General features: G+C 43.7%; 4 protein-coding genes across 4 annotated transcripts, besides 9 other annotated features; 2 read left to right on the top strand and 2 right to left on the bottom strand.

Moving 5' to 3' along the window:
* Nucleotides 1-594: 594 nt before the first annotated feature.
* Nucleotides 595-1,248: a mobile genetic element.
* A 226-nt stretch (nt 1,249-1,474) lies between these two features.
* Nucleotides 1,475-1,578: a microsatellite.
* Nucleotides 1,493-1,581: a microsatellite.
* Nucleotides 1,582-1,815: 234 nt separating this feature from the next.
* Nucleotides 1,816-3,204: a mobile genetic element.
* Nucleotides 3,205-6,051: 2,847 nt separating this feature from the next.
* Nucleotides 6,052-6,077: a microsatellite.
* A 2,528-nt stretch (nt 6,078-8,605) lies between these two features.
* Nucleotides 8,606-8,644: a microsatellite.
* Nucleotides 8,645-9,190: 546 nt separating this feature from the next.
* Nucleotides 9,191-9,278: a microsatellite.
* Nucleotides 9,200-9,254: a microsatellite.
* Nucleotides 9,279-9,319: 41 nt separating the features above from the next.
* Nucleotides 9,320-9,343: a microsatellite.
* Nucleotides 9,344-10,180: 837 nt separating this feature from the next.
* NFIA_010320 (EXPERA domain-containing protein) lies at nt 10,181-11,053 on the top strand (the record flags this gene model as incomplete). Its single annotated transcript, XM_001264247.1, has 4 exons — nt 10,181-10,388; nt 10,455-10,618; nt 10,685-10,919; nt 10,971-11,053. The coding sequence occupies 4 exons, from the start codon at nt 10,181-10,183 to the stop codon at nt 11,051-11,053; spliced, it is 690 nt and encodes a 229-aa protein (XP_001264248.1).
* A 1,277-nt stretch (nt 11,054-12,330) lies between these two features.
* Nucleotides 12,331-17,475, top strand: NFIA_010310 (uncharacterized protein; the record flags this gene model as incomplete). Its single annotated transcript, XM_001264246.1, has 1 exon — nt 12,331-17,475. The coding sequence occupies one exon, from the start codon at nt 12,331-12,333 to the stop codon at nt 17,473-17,475; it is 5,145 nt and encodes a 1,714-aa protein (XP_001264247.1).
* Nucleotides 17,476-17,809: 334 nt separating this feature from the next.
* On the bottom strand, nt 17,810-20,774 carry NFIA_010300 (DEAD/DEAH box helicase; the record flags this gene model as incomplete). Its single annotated transcript, XM_001264245.1, has 2 exons — nt 17,810-20,444; nt 20,500-20,774. 2 exons carry the CDS (start codon nt 20,772-20,774, stop codon nt 17,810-17,812), a joined length of 2,910 nt encoding a protein of 969 aa, XP_001264246.1.
* Nucleotides 20,775-23,194: 2,420 nt separating this feature from the next.
* Nucleotides 23,195-24,391, bottom strand: NFIA_010290 (GPI-anchor transamidase; the record flags this gene model as incomplete). Its single annotated transcript, XM_001264244.1, has 1 exon — nt 23,195-24,391. The coding sequence occupies one exon, from the start codon at nt 24,389-24,391 to the stop codon at nt 23,195-23,197; it is 1,197 nt and encodes a 398-aa protein (XP_001264245.1).
* Nucleotides 24,392-24,872: the final 481 nt, after the last annotated feature.

The raw sequence follows: 24,872 nt of genomic DNA, 5'->3' as shown, positions 1-24,872 counted from the left end.
GTGGAAGTTAGCCATAATCTCTTATATATTCCTTAAGTAATAGGCAGGTTCCTTAGTAGGGTTGTCATAGCCTAGCCATTTAATAGTATACTTTAGATGGGGGCCCCATCAGCCCTAGTATTCCTAGTAGGAGTCTAAGATATCCTTAACAATCTATTCTTCTAGGCCGTCGACTTCTACTACTGGTGGTGGTGGTTATCTTTATCTAGGAATAGGGTCTTTAGTAATAGGGTGCAGCAGGCTAACATTAAATATAGGGTGAATCCTTATAGAAGCTGGTAGTTCTAGCTCATAGGTGTGTAGGCTGATAATCTTCTTAATATGGAATAGCCCTAGGTGTTTCTAGTTAAGCTTCTTCTAGGGGTGCAGGGTCCTGATATTTTAGGTGTCTAACCAAACTAGTTGTTCCACATAGTAATGGCAGGCAGGTCTCTGGTAGTAATTTATCTGTTCTTCATAACAGGCCTGGGCGATGCAGATCTAGGCACAGACATAGTTAATGATATCTTACATTTTTTCTGCAAAGGCTTCGGCATATCTAGTAGCAGGGTGATTCACAGGCTAGACAGGTTCAAATCCCATATATAGGTGGAATCCATAATTTGCGAAGAAGGGCGAGATTCTAGTAGCTTTAGATTAGATAGAGTTAGAGGTGAACTCAGCTAATAGTAGCTAGTTGGTCTAATCATCCTGTAGGTATATAACATAAGCATGGAGGTATTGCTCTAGGATGGCATTTATTCTTTTAGTTTGGCTATTAGTCTCAGGATAATGAGCGGTAGATAGCAGGTTCTTAATATCTAGGTGTTAGGTCAGGTGCTTCTAGAATGTAGTGATAAACTAAGGGCCATGGTCTGATACTATTGTTCTTAGCAGGCCATGTAGTTTCTATATGTAATGGATATATAGTCAGGCTACACCTTCAGCATTGCAGGTAGTCTGACAGGGAATAAAGTATCTTATCTTTATAAGTTAATCAATAACAACTAGTATAGCATCATAGCCTTAACTAGGTACTAGGCTAGTGATGAAATCCATTGAGATATCTTGCTATGATTATTCAGGTACTAGGAGCAGGCATAGTACTTCTTGGCAGGCTTTGTGAGATGGGGTGGAGTGGTAATAGGTGTAGCAGTTTTAGGTCTAGCATTTAATATATTAGTATATACCAGGCTAATAGTATTCTTGTGCTATTAACTTATATAACTTATACTTTCCAGGGTGTCCAGCAGCAGGCTTGTCATGGCATTCTTATAGTAACTAGGCTCTTAGTTTATTATGGTTAGGGATATATAGGTATTCATAGTAGTACAGATAGCTTCCTTATCATCTGTAATTAGCTAGGGTGATCTTAGGGTATTAACTAGCATTCTTATCTAGTGCTTGTAGGATAGACTATATAGTATCATCAGACTGGTAGGCAGTATCTAGTAGCTTCTTAATACTGGGTGGGGGCTCTGGCTCATCTGCTTCATCTGGCTGGCTTGATCTGTCTGGCTGGTCTGGCTGGTCTGGCTGGTCTGGCTGGTCTGGCTGGTCTGGCTGGTCTGGCTGGTCTGGCTGGTCTGGCTGGTTTGGCTGAACTCTCTGAGCTGGTTGGGCAGGCACTCCGGTGGGTTCCTTAGGTGTTCTAATAACTCAGGCTACCAGGTGTGCAAAGTGGACCCATTTTATGGCTGACTGGCTATTTCTAGTTAGGTTTTGGTTAGTCTGGCTCCTTATGATGGCTTCTAGTTTCACTAAGTTCTGAATTTCAGGGTTGAGGTTCTCTTTCTTTAGAATTATCTGGCTCTGGTGTTATAGCTATTTATCCCCCTCCTTTAGAAGATCTTCTAACCTCCTAGTCAGAGTATTAGGCTTAACTCCTTGCTTTCTAGGTTAATATATGATTTTAAAGTTGAAATAGGAGAGGAATTCAGACCAGTGGGCTTGTCATCTGTTTAGCAGCTTAGTAGACATGAAATATTCTAGGTTATGGTAATCAGTTATAACCTTAATTGGTGATGGTGTACCCTCTAGCTTAGGGTGCCACTCTTTAAAATAGTGGATAATGGCAAGCAACTCTTTATTATAGATCTTATAGTTACATTCAGTGACAGAGAGCTTCTTAGAGAAGAATGTAACAGGGTATAGGACTCCTTTATTATCATACTAGGACATCATACCAGTGGACATGTAATCAGAAGAGTCAGTCTTAACTATGATATCTCTTATCTAGTTGAATAGTTTCAGGATTGGGGTGTTTATAAATGCCTTCTTTAGGGCTTCAAAGCTTAATTTACAGATTATGGTCCATATAAATAGAATATCCTTCCTAGTTAGGTTCACTAAGGGAGCAATAATCTTTAAGAAATCCTTAATAAATTACTGGTAAAAGTTGCCAAAACTAATAAAGGCCTGAACATTAGTAATGCAGGTTGGAACTTACTAGTTAATAATTATTTTCACCTTATTAGGGTCCATGTGGATGCTATCCTGGCTAATGATAATACCTAGGAACTTGGTTTTAGGGACAATGAACTCACATTTCTGGATCTTCATGTATAGGCTAGCTTCTCATAGTTTCTGCAGGATAGAGCAGACATGGGTTACATGCTTAGCATAGGTCTTGCTATGAACTAGGATATTATTAAGGTAGGTGGTGCAGAAGATATTAAGGTAATCTTATAGAGTATTATTAATAAATCACTAAAAGGTTGCAGGTGCTCCCATTAGCCTAAAGGGCATTACTAGGGACTTAAACAGGCCTAGTTAGGTATGGAAAGCTATTAGGTATTCTTATCCTTTCTTGATGTAGATATTATTAAATGCTAAGATGATATTAATCTTTGTGAAATATTTCATCCCTTTCAGGTTATTCAGGGTTTCCTTTGTCAGGGGCAGCAGGTATTAATCCTTAATAGTTATAGTATTCAGGGCTTAGTAATTAACACAGATTCATATGCCTCCATCTAGCTTTTTAATAAATAGGATAGGTAACGCAGTGGGTAATAAACTAGGGCAGATAAAGCCCTTCCCTAGGTTCTCTTTAATCCATTCCTTTAGGACTTTTAATTCTTCTTGGGACATGGCATACAGGGGGCCAAACAGGAGGGTCTTTCCCTCTAACAGCTTAATATCATGATCATAGGAGTGGTGTAGTGGCAGGCACTTAGCCTTCTTAGGGGAGAAAATATTAGCATAGTCTTTGAATTCTTTAGGTAATAGGTTAGTGAGGTCTTCTTTCTAAGCTTTCTTAATTCTTAGGGTGGCTTTGAAATCTTCTAGGGTGATTATGAACATCTAAGCATTTCTTTAGGTGTAGGCTAAGCAGGCAGCTAGGGAGATAAAGGCTATATCTCTCTTCTCCAGTCCCTTCAGTCTCAGGGGCAGGTATCTAGGCTGGGTCTTTAGGGGAATGTCATACAGGGCTTATATCTTAGTTAGCTTCTAGGGGGAGTTGCAGTATTTCTGGCAGTAATCACTATTAAACATAATGCTGTGGGCTGCAAATTATATCAGGGGGTTATGTACCTTCATCCAAGGTATTCCTAGCATAATAGGGTAGTGTGCTAACTAGATAATGTAGAACCTTGCATCTTTCTTAAAGTGATCTTTAATTCTCATATCCATCTGGATATAATGGGTTATCTTCCCATTCTCTGGTTCTCTCCCATCAAATATATGCAGGGTTATTAGGTCTTCTAGGGGTATGGGCTCTAGCTTCTGGTCTTTAGCCCATCCTTTATTAATAAATCCTTGTCCTTTAGCTCTAGTATCTAATAGGGTGTAAGTTAGTAGCTTTATCTTCTTCTCTTTCTTCTCTAGGGTCATAGGTAGTATCATAGCTTTTAATTATTATATTTGTTCCTTAAGGTTAAGCCTATAAATAGCAGTGGCAGAAATTTGAATAATATATAGTTTCTGAGCCTGGTCATAGCTTACTCTAGGCTTACTCCTTTTACTAAGGAGGTCTGGCTGGGCGATAGGCTTCTAGATTCTAGGATCCATCCCCTCTGGGGACTCTCTGGGTGTGGTTCATAAGAGGCCATGATTTGAACTCTCTGATAGGTATTAGGGTAGGGGCAGTCCCTAATCCAGTGTTCCAGGGAGCTATAATAGAAGTAGGCGCCTGTCTCATGGCAGGAGGGGCTATACCCCCTTCTTATTAGGCGTTGGGTAGTACCTAGGTCTATGGGGTTATATTATTATGCTGGCATATGCTCATTCCTCTAAATAGTAGGGTGCCATGGTTGCTTAGTGGACTTAGCAGTAATAGGGCTAGGGCTTTAGGGTGACTGGGAATGCTGGGCAGGTCTGGTGGTAGTAGCATAGGTCTTAATAATAGGAGGCTGGTTTATGGTGTATTAGTGGTGGTGGTTCTTAAGGTCCTGCAGGAATCTGGTGAACTAATAGTACTCCTGGCTTATAGGTTAGTTATGCATAAGCATGCTTTAGAGTTTATGACTAATAGCCTGTTCAAGTAGGGTAGACAGGGTCTCTTTAGGCATCTTGCCTTCTAGGGCTAGGCATTAGAATTCTGTAAAGAAGGTGCTAAACTCCTTATTAGTCCGATGCAGGCTGAATAGCTTGTTATAAGTATTATTTATGTGGTTAGGGTCACCAAAGGCATGCTCCAGGATGTCTAGGATGTCTTAGTAGTTATTAAGGGTGTAGATTCCCTTCTTAATATAAGGGAGAATCTGGGTGTACAGCACACCCTTTAGGTGGTTATTTACATAAGTTATCTAGCTCTGTGGTGTTAGGAAGTGGTTAAGGTTAACATTTATTTTCTCTTAAATCTGTGCTATGAAGTGCTAAAGGTTCTTTTAGTTGCCTTTAAACTTATCAGGGTTAGGGAGTTGTTCTGATAATCTAGTAGCTTTAGAAGATGGGGTAGTAGCTGATGCAGGCACTCATACTAGAGTAACTACAGGCTTCTTAGTAATGGGCTTGTGCACTGGTGTGGATATAGGTGTATTTATAGTAGGGGTAGCTAAGCAACAGGCTTGGTCCCTTTCTATAGCAGCTTTTATATATTACTGTTTCTTCTCTTATAGCTATTCCTTCTAGTACTGCAGGACAGCCCTTAGTTTAGTAGTCTCTTATTCATGCCTCTATTCTAAGGCAGTGAATTTATGCTAGAGTTCTAGGAATTAGGCCTTAGATTATTTAGCTTGTTAGTTTACCTCATTAATAGTTAATTCAGCTTTCTGGATATACTTATACACTAGGCAGTAGTATTTATACTATTTAGTGCTATGGCTAGCAATATGCTCAGAGAACTCTTTAGGGGCATCTGGCAGGAATGGGGGTAGAGGGGTAGGCATTCTGATAGTGTTAACTCCAAGGGAGGAGCTATGTAATATTAAGGTGCAGGCTTGTAGGCAAGCAGGGGTGGGTTAAAGAGGTAGTTAATACTCAGGCTGGCTACACTAATCCTTATCTAATAGTCCCAGGCAGGCTCTATAGATAGGATGTAGCTTGAGGAGCTTTAAACAGGTTGCAGAATTATGTGGTGAAGATATTCCCAAGATCATGTGATTCCTCCTTAGTGATGCCAACTCCTATCCACAGCAGCACCATGATAATAGCTATAGAAGACCTAACTAGTAAGTTATATACTATTATCTAGTATATAATGGTCTATAGCCCCTATAGTGATCTGGACCCTACAGCCCTATATATAGAGGTAGATAAGGCTATAGATATATACTATTACACTAAGGGCTTCTTAATATAGTTTATAGACTAAACTATTATTAAGGAAGATGGTTACCCCCTTTACTTTCAGCCTAATAACCTAAATATAGTATTTCATAAGGAGATTAGTAGTTATATAGTTACTATTAATAACTACTAGGTTATATCTTATAGTCTATTTTTTCTAAAGTATTTTAATACTTATATTAATATATAGATATGCTAGTTAATTAATGCTATTAAGTATTTATTTAAGTATATCTATAAGAGTAGTAACTTAGCTATACTATAGGTTACAGTAGTTAAGAATAAAATTAAATAGTATCTTAATAGCTATTATCTAATAACTACTACTATATCCTATAATACTATGGCTATAGCTATGGCTATAGCTACTAGGGTTATAATAAAGTTTACTATAGAGTTTATAGAGGAGGCTAGTTTCTAGGATATTAATCTAGAGAAAGAAATTAATAAAGAAGAGCCTATTAATAATAATAATTAGTTAGTCTTGCAGGTGTACTTATAGCTAGTTTTATAAGTAGTTTAATAAATTAAGACTATATAGTAGTTAGAAAGTAAACTATAGTATTAGATATTATTAAATCTAACTATTAACCTAGTTATAAAATAACTATAATACTTCTAGATATATTATATTCTAGGTATTACTTCTGCCAGGGAGGAGGTATATTATTAACTTATTTATAGCTATATAGTAAGAAAGTATAATATAGAGCTAGCTATAGGAGAAAGCTAATAACTATAAATTAATACTAATAATATATAATAACTAACCCTATAACTTATTAATAGTTATAGTAAAATAGGGCTGTATAGGGAACTACTAATAATAAAGAATAAAGGGAAAATAGCCTAGTCTAGTTATTAGATTAATATATAGAATTAGATATATATAAGAATTAACTATAGAACTATTAATAGCAGCCTTACAGACCTTTAGTAAGTATTAATAGATATCTATTATAATTATATAGGTGCTGTTACAGAGTCTACTATTAATATAGATATTATATAAGAGCATGACAGGCATGCTAATCTTTAACTATAATATAGATAGTAGTAGACCTAAATTATTAATTAACTAAAGGAACTCTGGCATGTACTACTAGTCTATAATTATAGTACTAATATCACCTATTTCTATCTAATTTATAGTATAGAAGATGTAATAGTCACCTAGTAGCTAGCTACTAATAATATTATTAATAGCTACTATATTTATATTTTAGACTGTAAGCACAGCCTATATAGTAAAGTAATTAATTAACTAGTACTACTATAGTTCCTCTAGAGGGAAAATAACTATATAAACTACCTTAAGGCTACTAATAATATAAATATAACTTAGTAGTATAATATAACCATTTAGAACTAGTTTATAGGAGAGCTAGGCTAGATACTTAGTATACTCCTGGTTTATACTACTAGGAGGAAGGTATATATTATAATAGAGCTATAACACCTAGAGCTACAGCTATATATAGGAATAATATAGGTAAGTAGCTATAATAGTAGCCTAGCTACCTTATATTATAACTAGTAAAGTCTGTGCTTAGTTACCTCTAAGGAGAACTATAATACTACTAAATAATAGATTATTCTAATATAGGTTCTATAATATCTAATCTATAGCTTTAAAAGTAAAATAATATAATAACTTTATCCTAGATAATTATATCCACCACCTGCAGTAACTATCTAAGTATAGATTAGGAAGTTATATTATAGCTACTAAACTTATCTAGATCTAGAGGGATCTTAAACTAGGAATATACTATATAGTTATATAGTAGGAGTAGAGCTATAATTCTAGATAAAGTAATATATAAAATAGTCTTACCATACTGCTATAGATGATAGTAGATTATATAATAAAGAAATATCTTCCTAGTACTGCCAGGGCCCTATAAAAAGAAGTAATAATTAGAGGTTTAAGCTATAATAGTTACTATAATATTATTAAAGCAGGCCTATTAATCTTTATTTAATTAAGATATTAAGTTATCTACTATAGCTGTAAGCTTATTAAGCAGAGTAGACTAGATAATATTATTAGTTATTAAACCTACCTAATTAGTTATAAAGTATAGTAAATTAAAATCTAATAGCTAATAGTTATAAGAATAAAGCTCCTGATTTAGTAGATATAGACTAAAATTAAACTCTATACTCTTATAAGCTAGTATAAAGGGCATCTAACCTAGTTAGTAATATAGATTATTATAAAGATAGCTATAAAACTAAAGCTAAAGAGCTATAAGATTAGTAACTATAGTAAATAGTAAAGTAGTTATAAATAGTATATATAAGATATACCTAGAAGTAAATATATATATCTTCTTAATTACTATAGTCCAGTCCTGATCATCTTTTAGAAGATTTATTACTATATAGGCTACTTAATATATTAGGTAAATAATATCTTTAATAGTATAAAGATCTTTATAGCTTATAGAGCTAATTTAGGCTATTAAGAGTAAGTAAATAAAGTATCTCTTATTTATAAGAGGGTTATAGTACTATATATAGCTAATTATATATCTATACTATTACTACCACTACTCCTAACTATGCTGATCCTATATATAGGTATTTAGTATATTAGTATATAGATACCTTGCAGCTAGTATAATATATAAGTTATACTTAAAGTAGCCTATAAGAATTATATAGGATTACTATATTATCTCCTATAACTATATATAATCTATATTCTCTAGGAAGTAGACTACCTACTTACCCTCCTTATATATAGTAAGCTATTATATAGAGGGGAACTCCTTATAGAAGTAGAAGCTTAGGATACAATATATAATATAATCTTTTAGCCTACTTCTAGCCCTAAGTAGCAGTAGTAGCTTTAGCTTAGAGATAGGAGGTATTACTAGAGCCTAAAACTAAAGTCTTTATAGATATAATTAAAGTCTTTATAGATATAGCTATAGTAGTAATAATAGTGATCTTCTTCTTAGCAGCTTTAGTAGGCATAGGGGCTATAATATATTAGTATATAAGTATATATAGATATATTATATAGTTAGATACTTATAGTAGAGGCTGTAGTAGGCACTAGATAAGTTATAATAATAGTTAGTATAGCTATTCTTAAAGAAACCTAGGACTATAATATATTTAGCCTATAGGTTATAGTTATAAATATAGTATTTATAGGTAGGGTTTATAATATTACTAATATATTATACCTATAATGCTTTCTAATTAATAAAATAGGTAATATTAAACTGCTCTAGTAGATCATAGTTATCCTATTATATAGGCTCTCTCTTTAGCTATATAGCTGCAAGTGCCTCCTATATATAGGAGAGCTTTCTATTATATACTTTAAGATCTATTATAAATTTAGCCTAGATACCTAGGGAGGCCCTAGGAGTATGGTTTAGCAGGTTATTAGATGCAGGCATAATGAGGCATTACAGCTATAATATTAGTAGGTAAAGGAGAGATATAAGAGGTAGGCTTAAGCTTAGCAACAGACTTAGTAATAGACTTAGAAACAGACTTAGTAATAAACTTAGTAATAGACTTAGCAGTGGACTTAGCAGCAGACTTAGACTTAATTATAGATATAGAACTAGCTATAAGAAGGGCAGAACCAGCTATAAGACCAGCTATAAGAAGGTTAGTATAATCTTCTATAGATAAAATAGAGTTAGTGTACTTATATTTATGAATATTACCCTTCTTTAAGCTAGGGCTTTACTTACTAAGGTATAGCATGAAAGGCATTTTATAGATATAATAGAAGGGGGTAGTTTAAATAAAAAATTTTGCATACCTAGATAGTTAAACTTTAGGGGGGGGGTCAGTAGCCCTTATATATAAATCTATAGCCTATTAATATCTATCTTTAATAGAGCTACAATACTTCCTTTATATTAATATTAAATAGCACCTGGATATTACCTGCTATTATCCTATTCTTTATATAGCCCTATTTAGTATACTATAATATTCTTTTTATGCCCTGCAGCCCTATTTATCTTATTATTAAATACCTATTTTAGGTTCTTTAAATAACATCTATATATTAACTACTATTATATAGTTTATTATGCGGCCCTGTGGCCCTATTTATATAATTTCTTTTAATAGCCTGGGGTGTTAATCTAGGCTGATATTCTTCTGTTACTTTAGTAAGCAGGTGTAACTTGGCGCAGCCAAAGCTGGCAGTGAGTGGAGTGAGCGCCCAGCCAGCTTGTACCTAGTTAACTGAATAGTTTGAAATTCACGGAAAAGCTCGCCATCAAGGATTATATTATTTCTTCAGGAATTCTCAAGCTGGGTGGCCATTTTTGGCGGCTGTTTGATCCTAGGTTGTGAATGAACATGAAGTGAATATACAAAACCAGAAGTTGCCAAAATATCCGTCCTTGCCTGCAATCTCGAAGTCCAACATCTATCCCACACTTTAAGACAAGGTCAATTTTCTTCGCGCGTTGACTCTCCTGCAATCATGAGTAGTCAAGTCTCTTCTCATCCTTATTATCCTTTGGATGCGCATGTTAAGGAATATGCGCCCAATGCGACTTCAATCCAACGCCTTCTCACTACCTCCAGTATCGCAACCTCTGTCATTCTAGGAGGGACTCTGGCTTGGGTCAGCTTCTTACGACCAAGACTGTCAAATCCGGACCGGTTTGCTATTCTGTGGTTTGTTCTCTGTAAGATCCCTGCTTTTGACCCACGCATATATAAGTGAACAGTGGCCCCTCTAACTGCTCGACCAGCTGGGACAATACATTGCTTTTTTGAAGGCTACTTCATAATCCACCATGACCACATGGCTTCTGCACAGGACTTCCTTGGTCAGTTGTGGAAGGAATATGCGCTATCTGACTCGAGATATATGACTTCGGACACCTTGGTTCTGTGCCTGGAGACGATGACAGTGGTACGTGCCATGTACCTACTGCCCAGACGAGGCTCTCTCTTTCAGGACGACTGACCATGATTACAGCTCATCTGGGGCCCTCTATGCTTTTTTGTAGCATACCTGATCCTCGACCAAAATTCACTCCGTCATCCACTGCAGCTGATCGTCTGCATGAGCCATCTGTACGGTGATACATTGTACTATGCCACGAGCTTATACGATCACTATGTCCATGGACGGTCTTACTGTCGACCTGAAGCGTACTACTTTTGGATCTACTACTTTCTCATGAACTTCATCTGGATCGTTATCCCCTTCTGTAAGTTCCAAGATGGGTGTTGAGGCCGATACATACTCATATATGTCACAGATTATCTTTCTAAGAGTGTCAAGACAATCTCCAATGCCATCAAAGCTTTGCAGCGAATGTCTGCAGACGAAAAGGCTCGATAATGTTCGAGATCGCCGCCCCAACCGACGGTTTTCTAGGAATCATCGTCGCACAAACGGACCCCCTGTTGGAGCATACGACTACAGCTGGATATTGACTTGATCGGGATATGGATGGATGTAATCCAATGCGATCGGGTGTGCCTGACGAGGTTATTGAGATCAAGCCTGTCCGACCCACTTGGTGACGCGTGGACAGCTACCTCCTAAACAGTCTTAATCGTATGAGAAGGGCATGTACTATGCTGTCAGGATTCGATTGCGGCCAGTTACTTTAAATAAAAAATCAGAATTAAAGTCTATGGATGAATGTGCTGCCATTTAAATCATCGGTTGGGCTCCGACTTAGGTGTGGATATACACGTCATGGCAGCATATACACATGAATGATATTAACGTCAGAAAGAAGTGAAACAAGTGAAACAAGCTGGAACTCGACGATTCCTTCATATCTGCTTAACGAGTCCAGCTAAGTCCGAGTGCAAAGATTAAAAGGGAAGCTGCTAGACTAGATAATGATTTAGTTTATCTACTCCGTATCACTGCGCCTTAGTATGGTTGGTTAGAACTTAGCGCTGATCCTGCACGTTTCCCGGGCAGCATCAGTAGGTACCTTACTGACTTTAGAGCCTTACTTAGGGAGGTATGCCACACGCTGGAAGCTCTGGATCGGTCGAATTCCAGAGAAGGAGATCATTTCTTTGAACTCTTCAACTTCGTTGTCATCCAGGGTCAGTCGATCTCTCGTATCACATCAACATCAATTGTTCTTGTGAGTAGAGAGGTACTCCTAGCAAAATATCACTCCCAGCTGACCATCGTCACTTGGACCCAACCGGCAGCGGACTAGAGCCCTACTTAGCTGACATTCTCCTCTACAGTTGTCTGCCGACCCCATCATTTGACCGCCTGTTTACTGTGGTCTTTATTCAATCAAGACTCTTTTATTTATTCTTCATATCTCTGTTTGTTCTGTGTGCTCCAATTTCGCAACTAGTTGAGATCCCAATCCTGTAATGCTTTTGTACAAGCCGTGAGTGAGTGCGCCTTTCCCCCCTCTCTTCCCTTGATAAACAAACAAGCGGCCCGCGTGACGTCGTCGGGGTCGCTGCTGGTTCTCAGACAATACGGAAAAATCAAAACATTCTTTCGCCCCAGATTTCGACATCAAATCGTCTCATTAAGCTTCCAGAATTTCGTGGCAGCAATTTTATGTCTCGGGTAACTGCTTCTATCTGCAGAAATATGCTAATCATCAGCATTCGACATAGCAGACATCGATGCCGTCGACGCCCGCCACTCCGCATCGCCCCTCCAACCGTGGGGGAAGCGCCAAATCTTCCCCAACGAAATCTAAATCTCTAGATATTGGAGTGCCCCTGGGATTATATGACACCAATTCTGTACGAGAGAAGGTCCGTAAGTGGCAGCAGCAGGGAGGCGGGGTCATCACTGCCACCGATGTTGTTTACTATGAGGACGACGATGAAAATTCGACGAGCGAAGCGAAATCAAAGCCCGTTAAGGGTACTACGAGGAAGCGCAGCAACAGCACTCCCAGAAAACGCCTGATCAGCGATGAGCATTGGAAGCTGAACCGGACTTCCACTCAAACTCCAACGCCGAAACTACCGCCCCCGAAGCGTATTTCCCAGTATACAGTCAACGATCCGTTACCATCTCCTAGACTGGGGCGACAAGAAGGTCGGAAAGATGGAGAAGAGCGATCGGCGCCATCCTCGCGCAGCCGCGACAGGGAGAGAACTGGAGGCGCATCTGACTCGACTATCAAGGAGCGTAGGAAATCTCGAGCCTCTCGGGATGTGGATTCGGCGACCGAGAGCAAGACTGAGGATGAGGCGCACCAGAGGGGGTCTTCGAAGTCTACTTCGCGGCCAGGGACGGCAAATCGCTCTCAGTGTGGAGAGGCATTGGGGCCGCTGGAAAGTTCGAAGAAAAAGGGAGAAGTGACTGAGGAGGACGCGGATTGGGCAGCAAGTGAAGCAGATTTCTCGGAACTCTCCAGAAGGCGGGCACGAGGCCCTGGCCCTAAGACTCCGCCGAAGTCTCGCGCGCCACTCAAGCCCCCTAAGGGAGGTATATTCGGGCATATGCTGGATGAGTCGCGAAAGATGTTCGCGCGACCGGAACCTCCCAAGCCAGCTCCTACTAGGGGCTCCAAAATTGAGGCCTGGCTCTCTAGTACCTCTGATCCGTTCCTGGAAGACATGGATCCCGATGTGGAAGTTCCTGCACCCTTAAACACTAGGACGAACCGAGCGAAACCATCGCATAGACGGGAAGACAAACATGACCGCAACGCCGATTCCGAACCGTCACCTGAGAGCGAGAGTCGGAGGAGGAGCACATCCAAACGACACGGGCGTAGTAGAGAAGGCTCAGCCACCAGTGAGAGAAAGAAATCTGAGGAGAGGAAAGTTTCCTCGAAGCAGCTGAGGGATGACTCATCTCCTCCCCACAGGAAGAAGTCCAGCGAACACAGGCATAGCAGATCATCATCAGGTGCAAAGGAGGCTACCACCCGTGATGCAGATCCGAAGGCAGACGATCATGACACAGATACTCAGCCTTTCTCCGACGGTTCGGAGGTATCCGGGAATAACGCTCCTGTTCCTCTTATCCGCAAACGACCCATTCCTAGCACAGGCCTCCATCGACTTTCAACTATTGCCTCCATTGAAACAATGAGTGCAGGTGATGATGGGCAATCGCAGACACTTGAACCTAGCTTTCTTCAAGACAAACCCGCGCCAACACCATCGCAGAGTAAAGATGATGCGGAGGAAAGAGATCAGTTTGACCCAAATTCGCTTCCTGTTGTCTCTTCTCAGTTGAAGAGGCGACTCACAACACATGATGATCTCATGTCTGTACTTTCAGTTCCAAATACGCGCAGTAGAAGCTTACGCTCTGCTCGTAGCCTGCGAACGAACAAGAGCCGCGCAACTAATGCTACCGTCGCTGACCTGCTCAAGGAGTTAGCGGCAGACGAAGTGAAATACATGCGCGAGCTCAAGACTCTCGTCGGCGGCGTAATACCCGTGCTGTTGACTTGCGTCCTCTCAAGGTCAGACTCGGCTATTGCGGCAGGTCTCTTTCGTCCATCAACTGATCCGAAAGACGAGCTGAACTTTACTAAGCCGATAGTCGATATGGGTGTGGCCATCGAGCGTTTGAAGACGCTGCATAAGCGAATCCCGCAAGATAACTCGGATTCCTTGCTAACTTGGGCCCAGGGAGCTCAGCGAGTCTACCGTGAATACCTTCGGGCCTGGCGATTAGGCTTCAGAGACGTTATCGTTAACTTGGCTCCTCTAGAAGAGGGTGAGGTTGCTCAGAATGCTGATACGAAGAGCTTGGATGAGGGGATGGCTCGAGACGAAAATGGTGACGTGGTCAACAGCGAAGGTGAGAAGGTGGATGTGGCTTATCTGCTCAAACGACCGCTGGTGCGACTCAAGTACCTTGCGAAGACCTTCAAGGGCATCAATATGCTCGCTCCGTCTGCTAAAGCGGAAGAGATAGCCTTGGTCTATCAGAATCTGGTTACGGAAGCTCGTCGCCGCGCAAGAGAGGAACGGGCAAGACTTGAAGACGAATCCGCTGCCAGTATCGACTCGACTCGCGCGCGTGATCCTGCGACTCTAGGAGCCCTTACTGATGTGACCATCGACAAGACTCGACGCGTCCGCGCCCGTGACTTCTTCAATCTGTCTCTGTATCATTCTACAGGCCAGGTCGTAGACTGTCGGGCGGAGCTTCTTTTAAGAGACAATGGCCCAGGTAACGGGGCGGGCGGGGATCTGCTGATTTGTGAAATTGACCACGCGGATCGTTGGCTACTGTTCCCTCCAATGGACCTGGCATGCGTTTCTGCGCGTAATGGAGACCTTAAGGGGGAGATTGTGGTCATGTTGCGTAGCCCTCCGGGACAAACGAAAGCGTGGCAGGAGTTGTTATCGCTACGGATCGATGAGGAGGATATAGCATTTGAATGGGTTCAACTATTGGGAGTGAACCCACCACCACCAGCCCTCTGTCGGACCCAGAGCTTCATTGAGAGAGCAAAGCAACGACAACGAGCGCAAACGGCTCCTTCAAGCGATGTACCGGCGGCTCAAAAAGGGCCACCAAGTCCTACAAGTGTGGATATACCTATTGGAGAAAGGGCCACGTATCGAACAGCTCGGCGGTCTTCAACCCCTAAAGGGTCCTTGTCGGAACCCAGCACTGTTTGTGAAACCACTTCAGCTATTGAGTCATCCGACTACTCTGCAATTACTCGCGAGTCAGATTACGCTTCAACACCACAATCTCCACCATCAATACTCCACGCTCGTGATCCGCGCAGGACTCCCCTTGTTGATGAAAGAACGTCAGCCGGTCTGAAACGGTCGAAGGCTAAGCGGGTTCACCGACCTGGAGAGAGCTCCCCATCAAGCCCACAGAAAGATGCGCTTTCAGACAGAGAGCAGGCGTCAGCGACTTCTCATCGGGATCGTCAAGAAGATCAGAAGCCTGTCCAATCCCCAGTCGTTGTCCGCGAAAAGAAGCCTTACACGGAGCAGCAATCTCCAAAAACTCCCATAAGAGACACGGTTGATCAGGGATCTCCGCGAGTATCGTCTGTGCCCTCAATGGATCTGCCCAGCATACCCAAAATCAGAAAAGGCAGTAGTCAAAGTTACATAACGGAGTCCTTGGCATCGGTATCGGACGACGAAGAGTACGCTCCTGTGGACTCGTACAGTCTACCAGGAAGTCCCTCGAAAAGCAAGGGTCACTCTCGATCGAACTCCGACTCGAGTCAAACGAACGACGAGCAGCCTCCGCCACCTCCTCCACACAGTCGCTCGCCGAGCTCCACGGGGCCGAGTCTACCAAACACGCCTGTTCTCAGTCCTACCAATGTGAGACAGAGAAGGCGTGGATCGTCACCATTGAAGCACGAATATGAGCCTTCCACAGCATCAGATACCTATTCCGATTCAGACACGTCGACCGTGCGACGCTACAACATGTACTCGGATTCGGATGATTACACTGCGTCAGACACGTCGGATGGTGACTCTGATGACGAGCTCGCCTCCTCATTACCTCCTGCTGATGCACACAACCTTGCCAAATCGACTCTGGCCGCATCATCTAACAGCTCGTTGTCACCCTCGAATTCTGCATCTCAGGGTGGATATAGATCCGTTCCTTCGCAACCAACAAAATCTTCTACTGCCGTTGCCTCTGTCTTTGCATGGTCCGAAAAAGGGACATGGGAAGCTATAGCTCCCACTGACTGCAAAATTGTAGTCAGCCCTGGGCTCATCGAGGCGTATGAAATGAGCTCCAAGGCCATGTCGGACATGGATGATGAAGAGCATAGAGGTCAAGGACAACTACTAATTGCCCTCGAGCTAACACCACTAGTGCCCATCCGGCGGGGTACAGCCATCGATATTAGCGTTCGTTCGCCTCCGACTGAGAAATCGAGGATTGATTGGAGCAACAATATCATGTTCCGCTCTCGGAATGCAGACGAGTGCGAGGCGCTGTATGGTCTCATAAATCAGGCACGTATCAACAACCCAACCTACATTGCTTTGCAAAACGCACGTGGCCCTTTTGCAAACCAGCCCGTTCCTATGGAACGTTCAACGAAGACAGGAAGGTGGTTCGGATGGCCCCAACGCCGAAAGAGCTACCGCGCATCGAGCTCGCCTCGGTCGCTCGCCGACCACTCTGAAAGTAGTGTTGGAACCATGAGTAGTGCGTTCTCAGCGTTGAAGAAATTTGGATCCGGAAGCAAGATGTTCAATCTCTCGCGCTCGTCCATCACTTCTCGGAGCGCAAAGGAGGATAGCCTGCACTCAAGCTCTGCCGGCTCTGGTTCGCATCATTCATCTTCCGGCATCGGCAGAATAGCCGCTGCCATGAAGGGCGCCGATGGAATCGGCCTGTCTAATGCCAAGATCCGGCTGTACGTACGCGAGACTCAGTCGAAGTGGCGTGATATGGGTGCTGCCAGACTCACAATCATGCCCGCTCGCTCTGCACCTCGCCGTCCAGGGACATCTAGCAGTAGACGCAGTGATACCAGCGTCGGCGCTGACGAAGGAAGCCCGCCAACCTCTGGATCCGTGTCGCCTCGGCAGGCCACCGAACCGGAGAAGCGCATCGTCGTTCGTGGCAAAACACGTGGCGAAGTACTGCTTGATGTTTGCTTGGGTGAAAGCGCTTTCGAACGTGTCGCAAGGACCGGTATTGCCGTGTCTATCCCAGAGGCTAACGATGGAGCCATGCCAAAAGAAGGTGGTGTCATAGGCAAATTTTCGAAGATATATATGATTCAGATGAAGAGTGAAGCTGAGGCGGCATACACGTTTGGACTTGTTGGAAAGCTCAGATATTAAGATGTTTGATGTCTGAGGATATCGGATTTCTTCATTTCATCATCACAGATCGGATGTTATTTTATAACACTTGAAATTTCTGTTTTCTACTTTGTCTCGCTTTTACGATTTTTTTGCGCATACCATACCCCCTTCAGTTTTTGTTCTTTGCTGGATCGCGATTCCTTTTGCATGTGTAATATACGAGATGATCCCAGGTAACAATTCCATAGAGATCGTGAAGAGTGAATATATCATCACAATATAATTATATCTATGTAATCATATAATCTCGAACCAATGCAAATGTCCTCTATATTTTCCTCTATGCCGCATAATGTATAGTTCTAATCTCCTAGTCTACAACCACCGGCGAGGGGGGCCTCTTCCCCTTCGCCTCTGCAGTACTAGACTTTTTGAAAATGAACGAGACTCTGTTATCCTCGTCTTTGAGTAAGGGAAGAAGGACGTCGTCGTCATCAAGTGCGGCCTGCAAATCGATTACTGTTTCATCCGTCGCGGCTGATAACAAACCAGGGTCTATATGCACGTAATGGGAGAGCGATTGTTGTATTCGGCTTTGTTTGGCTGGCTCGTCGCCCGCGCTGTCGTTTCCTCGCTTGCTCTTGCGGTTTCTACTTCGATGGCCATCACGCAGGTGCGAACGGATCCGCCGCTCTTGTTCTTCTATATTGAGCTGGGACGCTTTGATGAGTGTGGGAATGTCCGGGAATTCATGGTCCGTGTCTGAGAGGTCGCTGGACGGTGAGTCCTCTGCATCTGTGGCTGGAATGCTGGCGTCGTCGCTCGATGGGCCAGCCATCCGCCCTAATCCACCGCAGTCGCAGCCCAGAAGCTCATGCGTCTGACAGCGGCTCGCCTCGTCGAGACGGAAGAGATCCTTCAGCTCATCCCTTGAGAATTGAGCCACACTGCTTTTGTGTTCCATGACGCTGTCTGCCAGTCCGATCTTGGTTACCTGGCGTTGCCAGATTCTCTCCTCCAGGCTTCCCTTCAGCAAGACGCGGTAGATCCAGCAATGTCTCTTTTGGCCGTCGCGGTGGATCCGCGCCATGGCTTGTACGTCGGTGGCTGGGTTCCAGTCCACATCGAAGAGGACAAGGCGGCTTGCGCCTATCAAATTTAGTCCGGTGCCTCCTGCTTTTGCGGAAAGGAGAAACGCGAAACAAAGATTTGGGGGTAGACGGTTAAAATCTTCTACTAGGGCCTGCCTTTTCTGCGCTGGGGTTGAGCCATCTAGTCTCAGGAAAGGCAGAGAGAGCGAGTTGAGCAGGTTTGCGAGCATATTCAGCGTCGAGGTGTAGTTCGAGACGAGGACGATCTTCTCTGAAGTAGATGTGCGTAGGTTATGGAGTAACTGATCAAGTACACGTATTTTTGCGCTGCATGAAGGGGAGAAGTGGCGTAAGAGATTCGGAGGCAGGGACGACAAAAGCGCTGCGATGGTCTCACTGGGTTTTTCGTCTCCAGTCTTAGGTGAAAGCAGCGAAGGGCTGTTGCAGAGCTTTTTAAGAATGGTGATGAGCTGCAGGGCGTTTTCTGAATTGCCGATGGCACACTGGAACACTGGAGAGGCGAGCACATTCTTGTAGATATTGGCTTGTGTGGAGGTCGGGTTGCAGAACAAGACATATTCTGTTTTCGGCGGCAGGTATTTCGCCAGGATGTCGGCCGTCCTGCGTAGCATGAACTTGGAAGTGAGCTCTCGCAGTTCCTCATTCCTAGCTTCGCCTTTCTCAATCTCCTTCTTGGTTGCCTCCGGCTGCCTGCTCTTTACGATAGGCCCCTCAAATTCTCTGACGAAGGCCTTGAAGTTTCCTAAAATACCTGGATTTACCAAGTCCACTGCCGCGAAGAATTCCTTCAGGTCATTCTGGATTGGTGTGCCAGAAAGGATGATTCTCTTTGTGGCGTTCAGTGACTGGATAGCCTGGCCGCTCTTGTTCTGGAGCGTCTTCAGTCTGTGGCCCTCGTCGGCGATAATGATGTCGACTCCCGCACCTCTCGCGAGGCCTTCTTGAACGGTTCTAAGCTTCTCGTATCCCACTATCATGACGCTATAGGCCCTGCCCATAGTGAAATCGGTCAAACGCTTCCTCTTATCATCAAAGACGAATACACCGATGCGCTCGTTGCCCAGCCATTTCCGAAACTCCTTCCTCCAGTTGTTGATCAATGTCACTGGGCAAACGATGAGTGCTTTCTTGATCACTGGAGGGCTTTCATGGATCGGATTCTGTTTCAGCAGAGTCCAGAGCAGCGTGATCGTTTGCAAAGTCTTCCCCAAGCCCATGTCATCGGCAAGGATAGCGCCTTCTCCGTTGAAGGATCGCATTCCCATGACGCACTCGTAAAGGAATTGGACGCCCTCCCGTTGGTGCTGTCGCAAGTGTTTCGAGAGGATTGGATCGACAACAACGTCAACGATTTGCTTCCCCTTGGGCACTGAATCCGGTCGCTTCATGACCAGTGCTCCGGGTTGGTTCGGGTCATGGCGTGGAACTGGCGTCCCAACGGGCCCCGCGGGAACGACGCTGCTTTCTAGTAGCGGTCTCTTGTATGCATTGGATATAGAGCTGGGTCTGATTGCCGGATTTGGTAAAGTCGAGCTGCCTATTTTCCCACCCTGGCTCTTCTGACTTGAAGTTGTCAGAAGCGAGGTACCGCTTCGGTTCCCGAGTAACGGCGTGAACGTCTTCTTCGGCGGTGCCGGTGCCGTAACGGGGCCAGTGACGACTGTTCTCTCGAGGAAAGGCCTGCCGGCTAGATACTCCTTCCTGGGTATCTCCGAGTCAATCTCGACTTCTTTGCCTCCTATCGAGAGTATGGTTCCTGCTTCAAGTCGGGATCCATGCATCACCCGTCCCATATCCTTCCCCGATATGTCCTGTAGGTAGAGATACCCATCACGGGCAGAGATGATACCGTCACCGTCCCACGTCTTGTTCTTCTTCGTGGACGGTTTTCGCCTATCGCAGATGCCAGTTAGCTTGATCATCGCTTAGAATGTACCCGATCAGTTACCATAGCACGTTGTAGTATCCGTCCCCATATGAATCATCACTAGTCCTGCTCTCGCTGGGTGAGCTGCCTGCATTGATCACTTGCTGTAGAGGCTTGCGGCTCGGCGCGTGTGATCGGTTTAGTGAATTACTATGAGTTGTGATTTCTGGGTCCAGGCGCTGCTTCTTGGCTTGAGGTTCGCGATGTTCGGCGGCACCGCTTGCCGGGGGTGCATCAGAGACGGATAAGTTGGGCTGTTTCCTAATTAGAGGGGGTTTGAATGGCTTGAAGACCATAGTGAAATGGTCGCGAAGCTCGTTGCCCGGTTCTCAATCGGCGTGCTCAATGGTGAGTTATGATGGTTCTCGCGAAGCGCGAGACGCGAGGCGGAGCGCGTGGTCACGTGAACGCTCTTGTATCTATCTATATACATAAAGAAATAACGGTGGGGAATGCTGAATAATTGCTTAATAATCGGCTGTTGTTCGCGAAATTCCCTTTTTCAGTCTAGCATCCTATTTATTTACTTTTCACTACACACCTGCTGCAGCCCTCCCTGCACCCTATTATAATTATTTAGTTCAGATAATTAACTACTGCAGTTACTATACTTCTTATACTTCTCCTAATATACCTCTATTACAGTTTTGCTGCCGTGTCTGTAAGAAATAGAAAGAAAATAATTTATTTACTTATAGTCATATCTGTAGTGACTGCTTAGTACAGTCTTCATACCCCTATTACTTCTCTCCATATGCTGATGGGAATTTTGCTCCTTAGGCCTGTGGTAAGAGGTTTTAGTTCACTCCTACAGGTGTACATTCCCCTTCTCCTTCTGCGAGTCCTTTATCTTTGGGGGGTGGGGGGTGGGGGGGCAGCCCTTATATACAAATCTACAGCCTATTAATATCTATCTTTAATAGAGCTGTAACACTTCCTTTATATTAATATTGAATAGCACCTGGATATCACCTACTATTATCTTATTCTTTATATAGCCCTATTTAGTATGCTATAATATTCTTTTTGCGCCCTGCAAACCTATTCATCTTATTATTAAATACCTATTTCAGGTTCTTTAAATAGCATCTGTATATCAACTACTATTATATAGTTCATTATACAGCCCTGCGGCCCTATTCATATAATTTCTTTTAATAGCCTGGAGTGTTGATCTAGGCTGATATTCTTCTGTTGCTTTAGTAAGTAGGTGTAACTTGGCACAGCTAAAGCTGGCAGCGAGCGGAGCAAGCGCCCGGCCAGCTTGTAATCCATATCGGGAGATATTGGACCATTAATCGGCTTCAGTCGATGTTCCCAGCTGTATGGGGGATTCTCTGTATACTATTTGCGTTAGGCGCCTTCTGCATGAGTAGCAGCCTGCTTTCTGGATCTTGAGATCGTGTTTTGACCGATATGTAGGCAACTGGAGGGCAAGAAATGGGGAATAGTATGGCGAAGCAAGGTTCTGTGAAAATATATACTTCGGTCACTCCGAACATCTATAGGAGACGGGCAACAACAACCGGAAAAATACATGGATATCAACGCTCAGGACGACAGTAACCAGCTTGATTGTTAATATTCCAGAGAAATCAACTTCAAGGAAACCAGATGGCTACATATAGTCGAGATATCGCGCCAAACAAACGCAGCCGATGAACCATCGCAGGTCGAATGCTAGCAAGTACTTTAGTAGCAATGAAGGAAAGAAAGTATCAGATGCCTTCCAACTTGGATCTGACTGGGGGAGTTTGCACTGGTAATGTGACCAATCCATTATATCTCTACACCCCTCTACCCCGCTCATTTCTATCTTCCAATGAAGCGCTACCACATCAGCATACAGTAGTTGAACAGCCCTTAATGCAACTATAGGGTACTAATAAGACGCTGATGAGGTTACACAGTGCAGAAATGGCCTTATATTAGGGTGCAGACCCCCTGCTGAGCCAAAGGTTTTAATCAACTTCGCTTCTCAACTATAACCTCCAAAAAGGCATCCTTTTGAGTTATATCTCTCTACCAGCTTCTTCGATCTGGCCCGCATCTGAGGGCAAAGCAAGTCAAATATTTGCCCAGAAACTCACTCTGGACTTGATTGTTGAATCGAAAGAAGTGCGATGCTCATACCCTTGGAAATTGAAAATGATTTTTGACCATCTATTACCTTAGCTGAGCCAAAAATGGGCGAAAGAGAAGTGGGAATTGTTAAATGGTTCAACGAGGAAAAGGGATATGGCTTTATAAGCCGGAGCAATGGTAAAGATGTCTTTGTGCATTTTCGAGCAATCCAGGGACATGGCTTTGTATCTCTGAAGGATGGACAGGCGGTCACATTCGAAGTAGTCGATGGACCAAAGGGTTTACAGGCTGATGCGGTGCAGTTAGCAGAGTGATACTTTGAACTGATGAAGAGAAGTCAATTCCTGATACTGGTGTGGGAGAATTTGTTCCAGTCTTTCATGGCGGGGTTTGGCGGCGATGCATGGCCATAGGTGCAGATATGAAAAGGAAATGGAGTGCCTTGTACTCTGTAGCAAGGCTGTGAACCACTGCTTATTCTGAAGGATACAACAAGATCACATATATGCTGCTAGAGCGCGGAGTAGGTGTCAATGTTCAGGGCAGATGCAGATATACTACACAAGTTTACACAAGGAAATGTCATGACTGGTTATTGGATTACAGATATGATCGGAGACGACTATCATGATCAAACCGAGGACCTGCCCAAGATCGATCCAGCGAGCCAGACAGCAGCGCATGCGCCCAGAACTGATGCTCCAACGAGCCGCTTTTCCCAGGAAGATTCAGCTGCCATGCGTACAGGCGCGACATTTCGAGCCTTTGTAAATTGAGAGGAGGGAAGTGCATCAGTGTTGTTCTCATGAAGCGGCTCTCTGCGAGATGCAAAGTCCCGATCACGCTTGCGCCATTTTTCAACCAGTCGAGCGATCTCAATGAGATCCTCCTTCAAAGAGCCGGGCTCAGTGGCATTCGCATGCTCAACTTCGACATTTTGAACATTACCGAAGAAGTCCACCACAGTTCTCAGGCGGCCCTCCTGCTCCCCGCCGGGAAAGAGGTCCCACCGAACGCCTGGTTGCGAATGAATCTTCGACTCGTCGTACGAGTCGAACAAATCTCCCAGCGTCGCCTTCGAATTGGCGCTTGTCACCTGAGTTTCTAAGAATTCCAGCACATAGTATGTCCAACGGTCGATCACCGCCACACCGACATCGTTATCCGCATGATGAGAGTAAGAGGACTGATCCAGCGCACTGGATCCTGTCGCGATAATATTTGGCGAGTAGAAGTGGGTGTACATAGTATTAGCCTGGCAAGTGTCAATCATGAATAGCAGCTCATGATAGCGCTTCTTCTCCCACATCTGGCCGAATGCATCCGCCAGGTCCCAGGCTCCAATCTCCTCCGAGTCTTGGAACTTTAGGAACTGATCGCCTCCGTGTCCGGTCATATAAACGAGCACATTGCTTCCAGCGTCAGAGCCCAGGCGTTTGCTCCGCGGCACGTCTTCGTCCAGTCGGTCGGTCAAGAGACGGATAAAGTTCTCCACGGTCACCTCGTAGCCTCGGTAGTCAACCTCGATGTTGTCTCCGTATAAGTCGACTGCGCGATCGGCATTGCTGTAGACCGTCCCGGGAAACGCGTTTCGAGGATTGCAGGCCATGTCATCGGGAAGCATTAGGATGATCTGCGAATCGGGTATCCCCAGCCGCTTGACGGTGCGATACAGTGAGAGTACATTTGCAAGATGGCGGTAGTTGAACCAGAATCGAGACGTGGAAACGAGAACGGCCCAGTTTGAAGTGTGTTCCGTCACTACCTGTGTTGCGAGAAGAAGGAATAGGAAGGAGAGGACTTGTAAGAGACCGAGATGAGGTGACATGGCGAACAAGTGATAATCAGGTCATAAGGGTTGGGTATATAGGCGAGCAAAGAAAAATATATCAAGAAAGAGAGAAGGGAAGAGAAACAGGGATTATGTCAGATATGCATCTGGAAAAAATAATGGATAGAAAACGGGTGTGCCGTATGTTTCAACAATGAGCTGATATGGGATTAATAGTGAATGAAGACGGTGATCTAGCGGGGAGGCGTTGGAGACGGAGTGCCTGAAGATCCGCTGGCTTGGCATCAACGTATCCAAGGCTGTGTGCGGGAGCATCTACCATTCCTGTTTAATGCCACTCGCCCAAGGATCGAATAAGGGGTGCAATCTACTTTTCTTCTTCCGAATATTGTCTCTCGATACTGGACTGGCTAATTGTGATAACAGATTTGTGACCTGCTAGTGCCTGCGACAATAGTCTAGACTCTCAGGATGCCTTGATAAGCCCTCAAAAAGGATAATCCGATTCGTTCTTTGC

This window comes from Aspergillus fischeri, genomic scaffold (genome assembly GCF_000149645.3).
Source record: "Aspergillus fischeri NRRL 181 1099437636249 genomic scaffold, whole genome shotgun sequence".
Taxonomy (NCBI): Eukaryota; Fungi; Ascomycota; class Eurotiomycetes; order Eurotiales; family Aspergillaceae; genus Aspergillus; species Aspergillus fischeri.
Note: the sequence above shows the minus strand (reverse complement) of the source record. Positions and strands in the feature narration are given on the sequence as shown.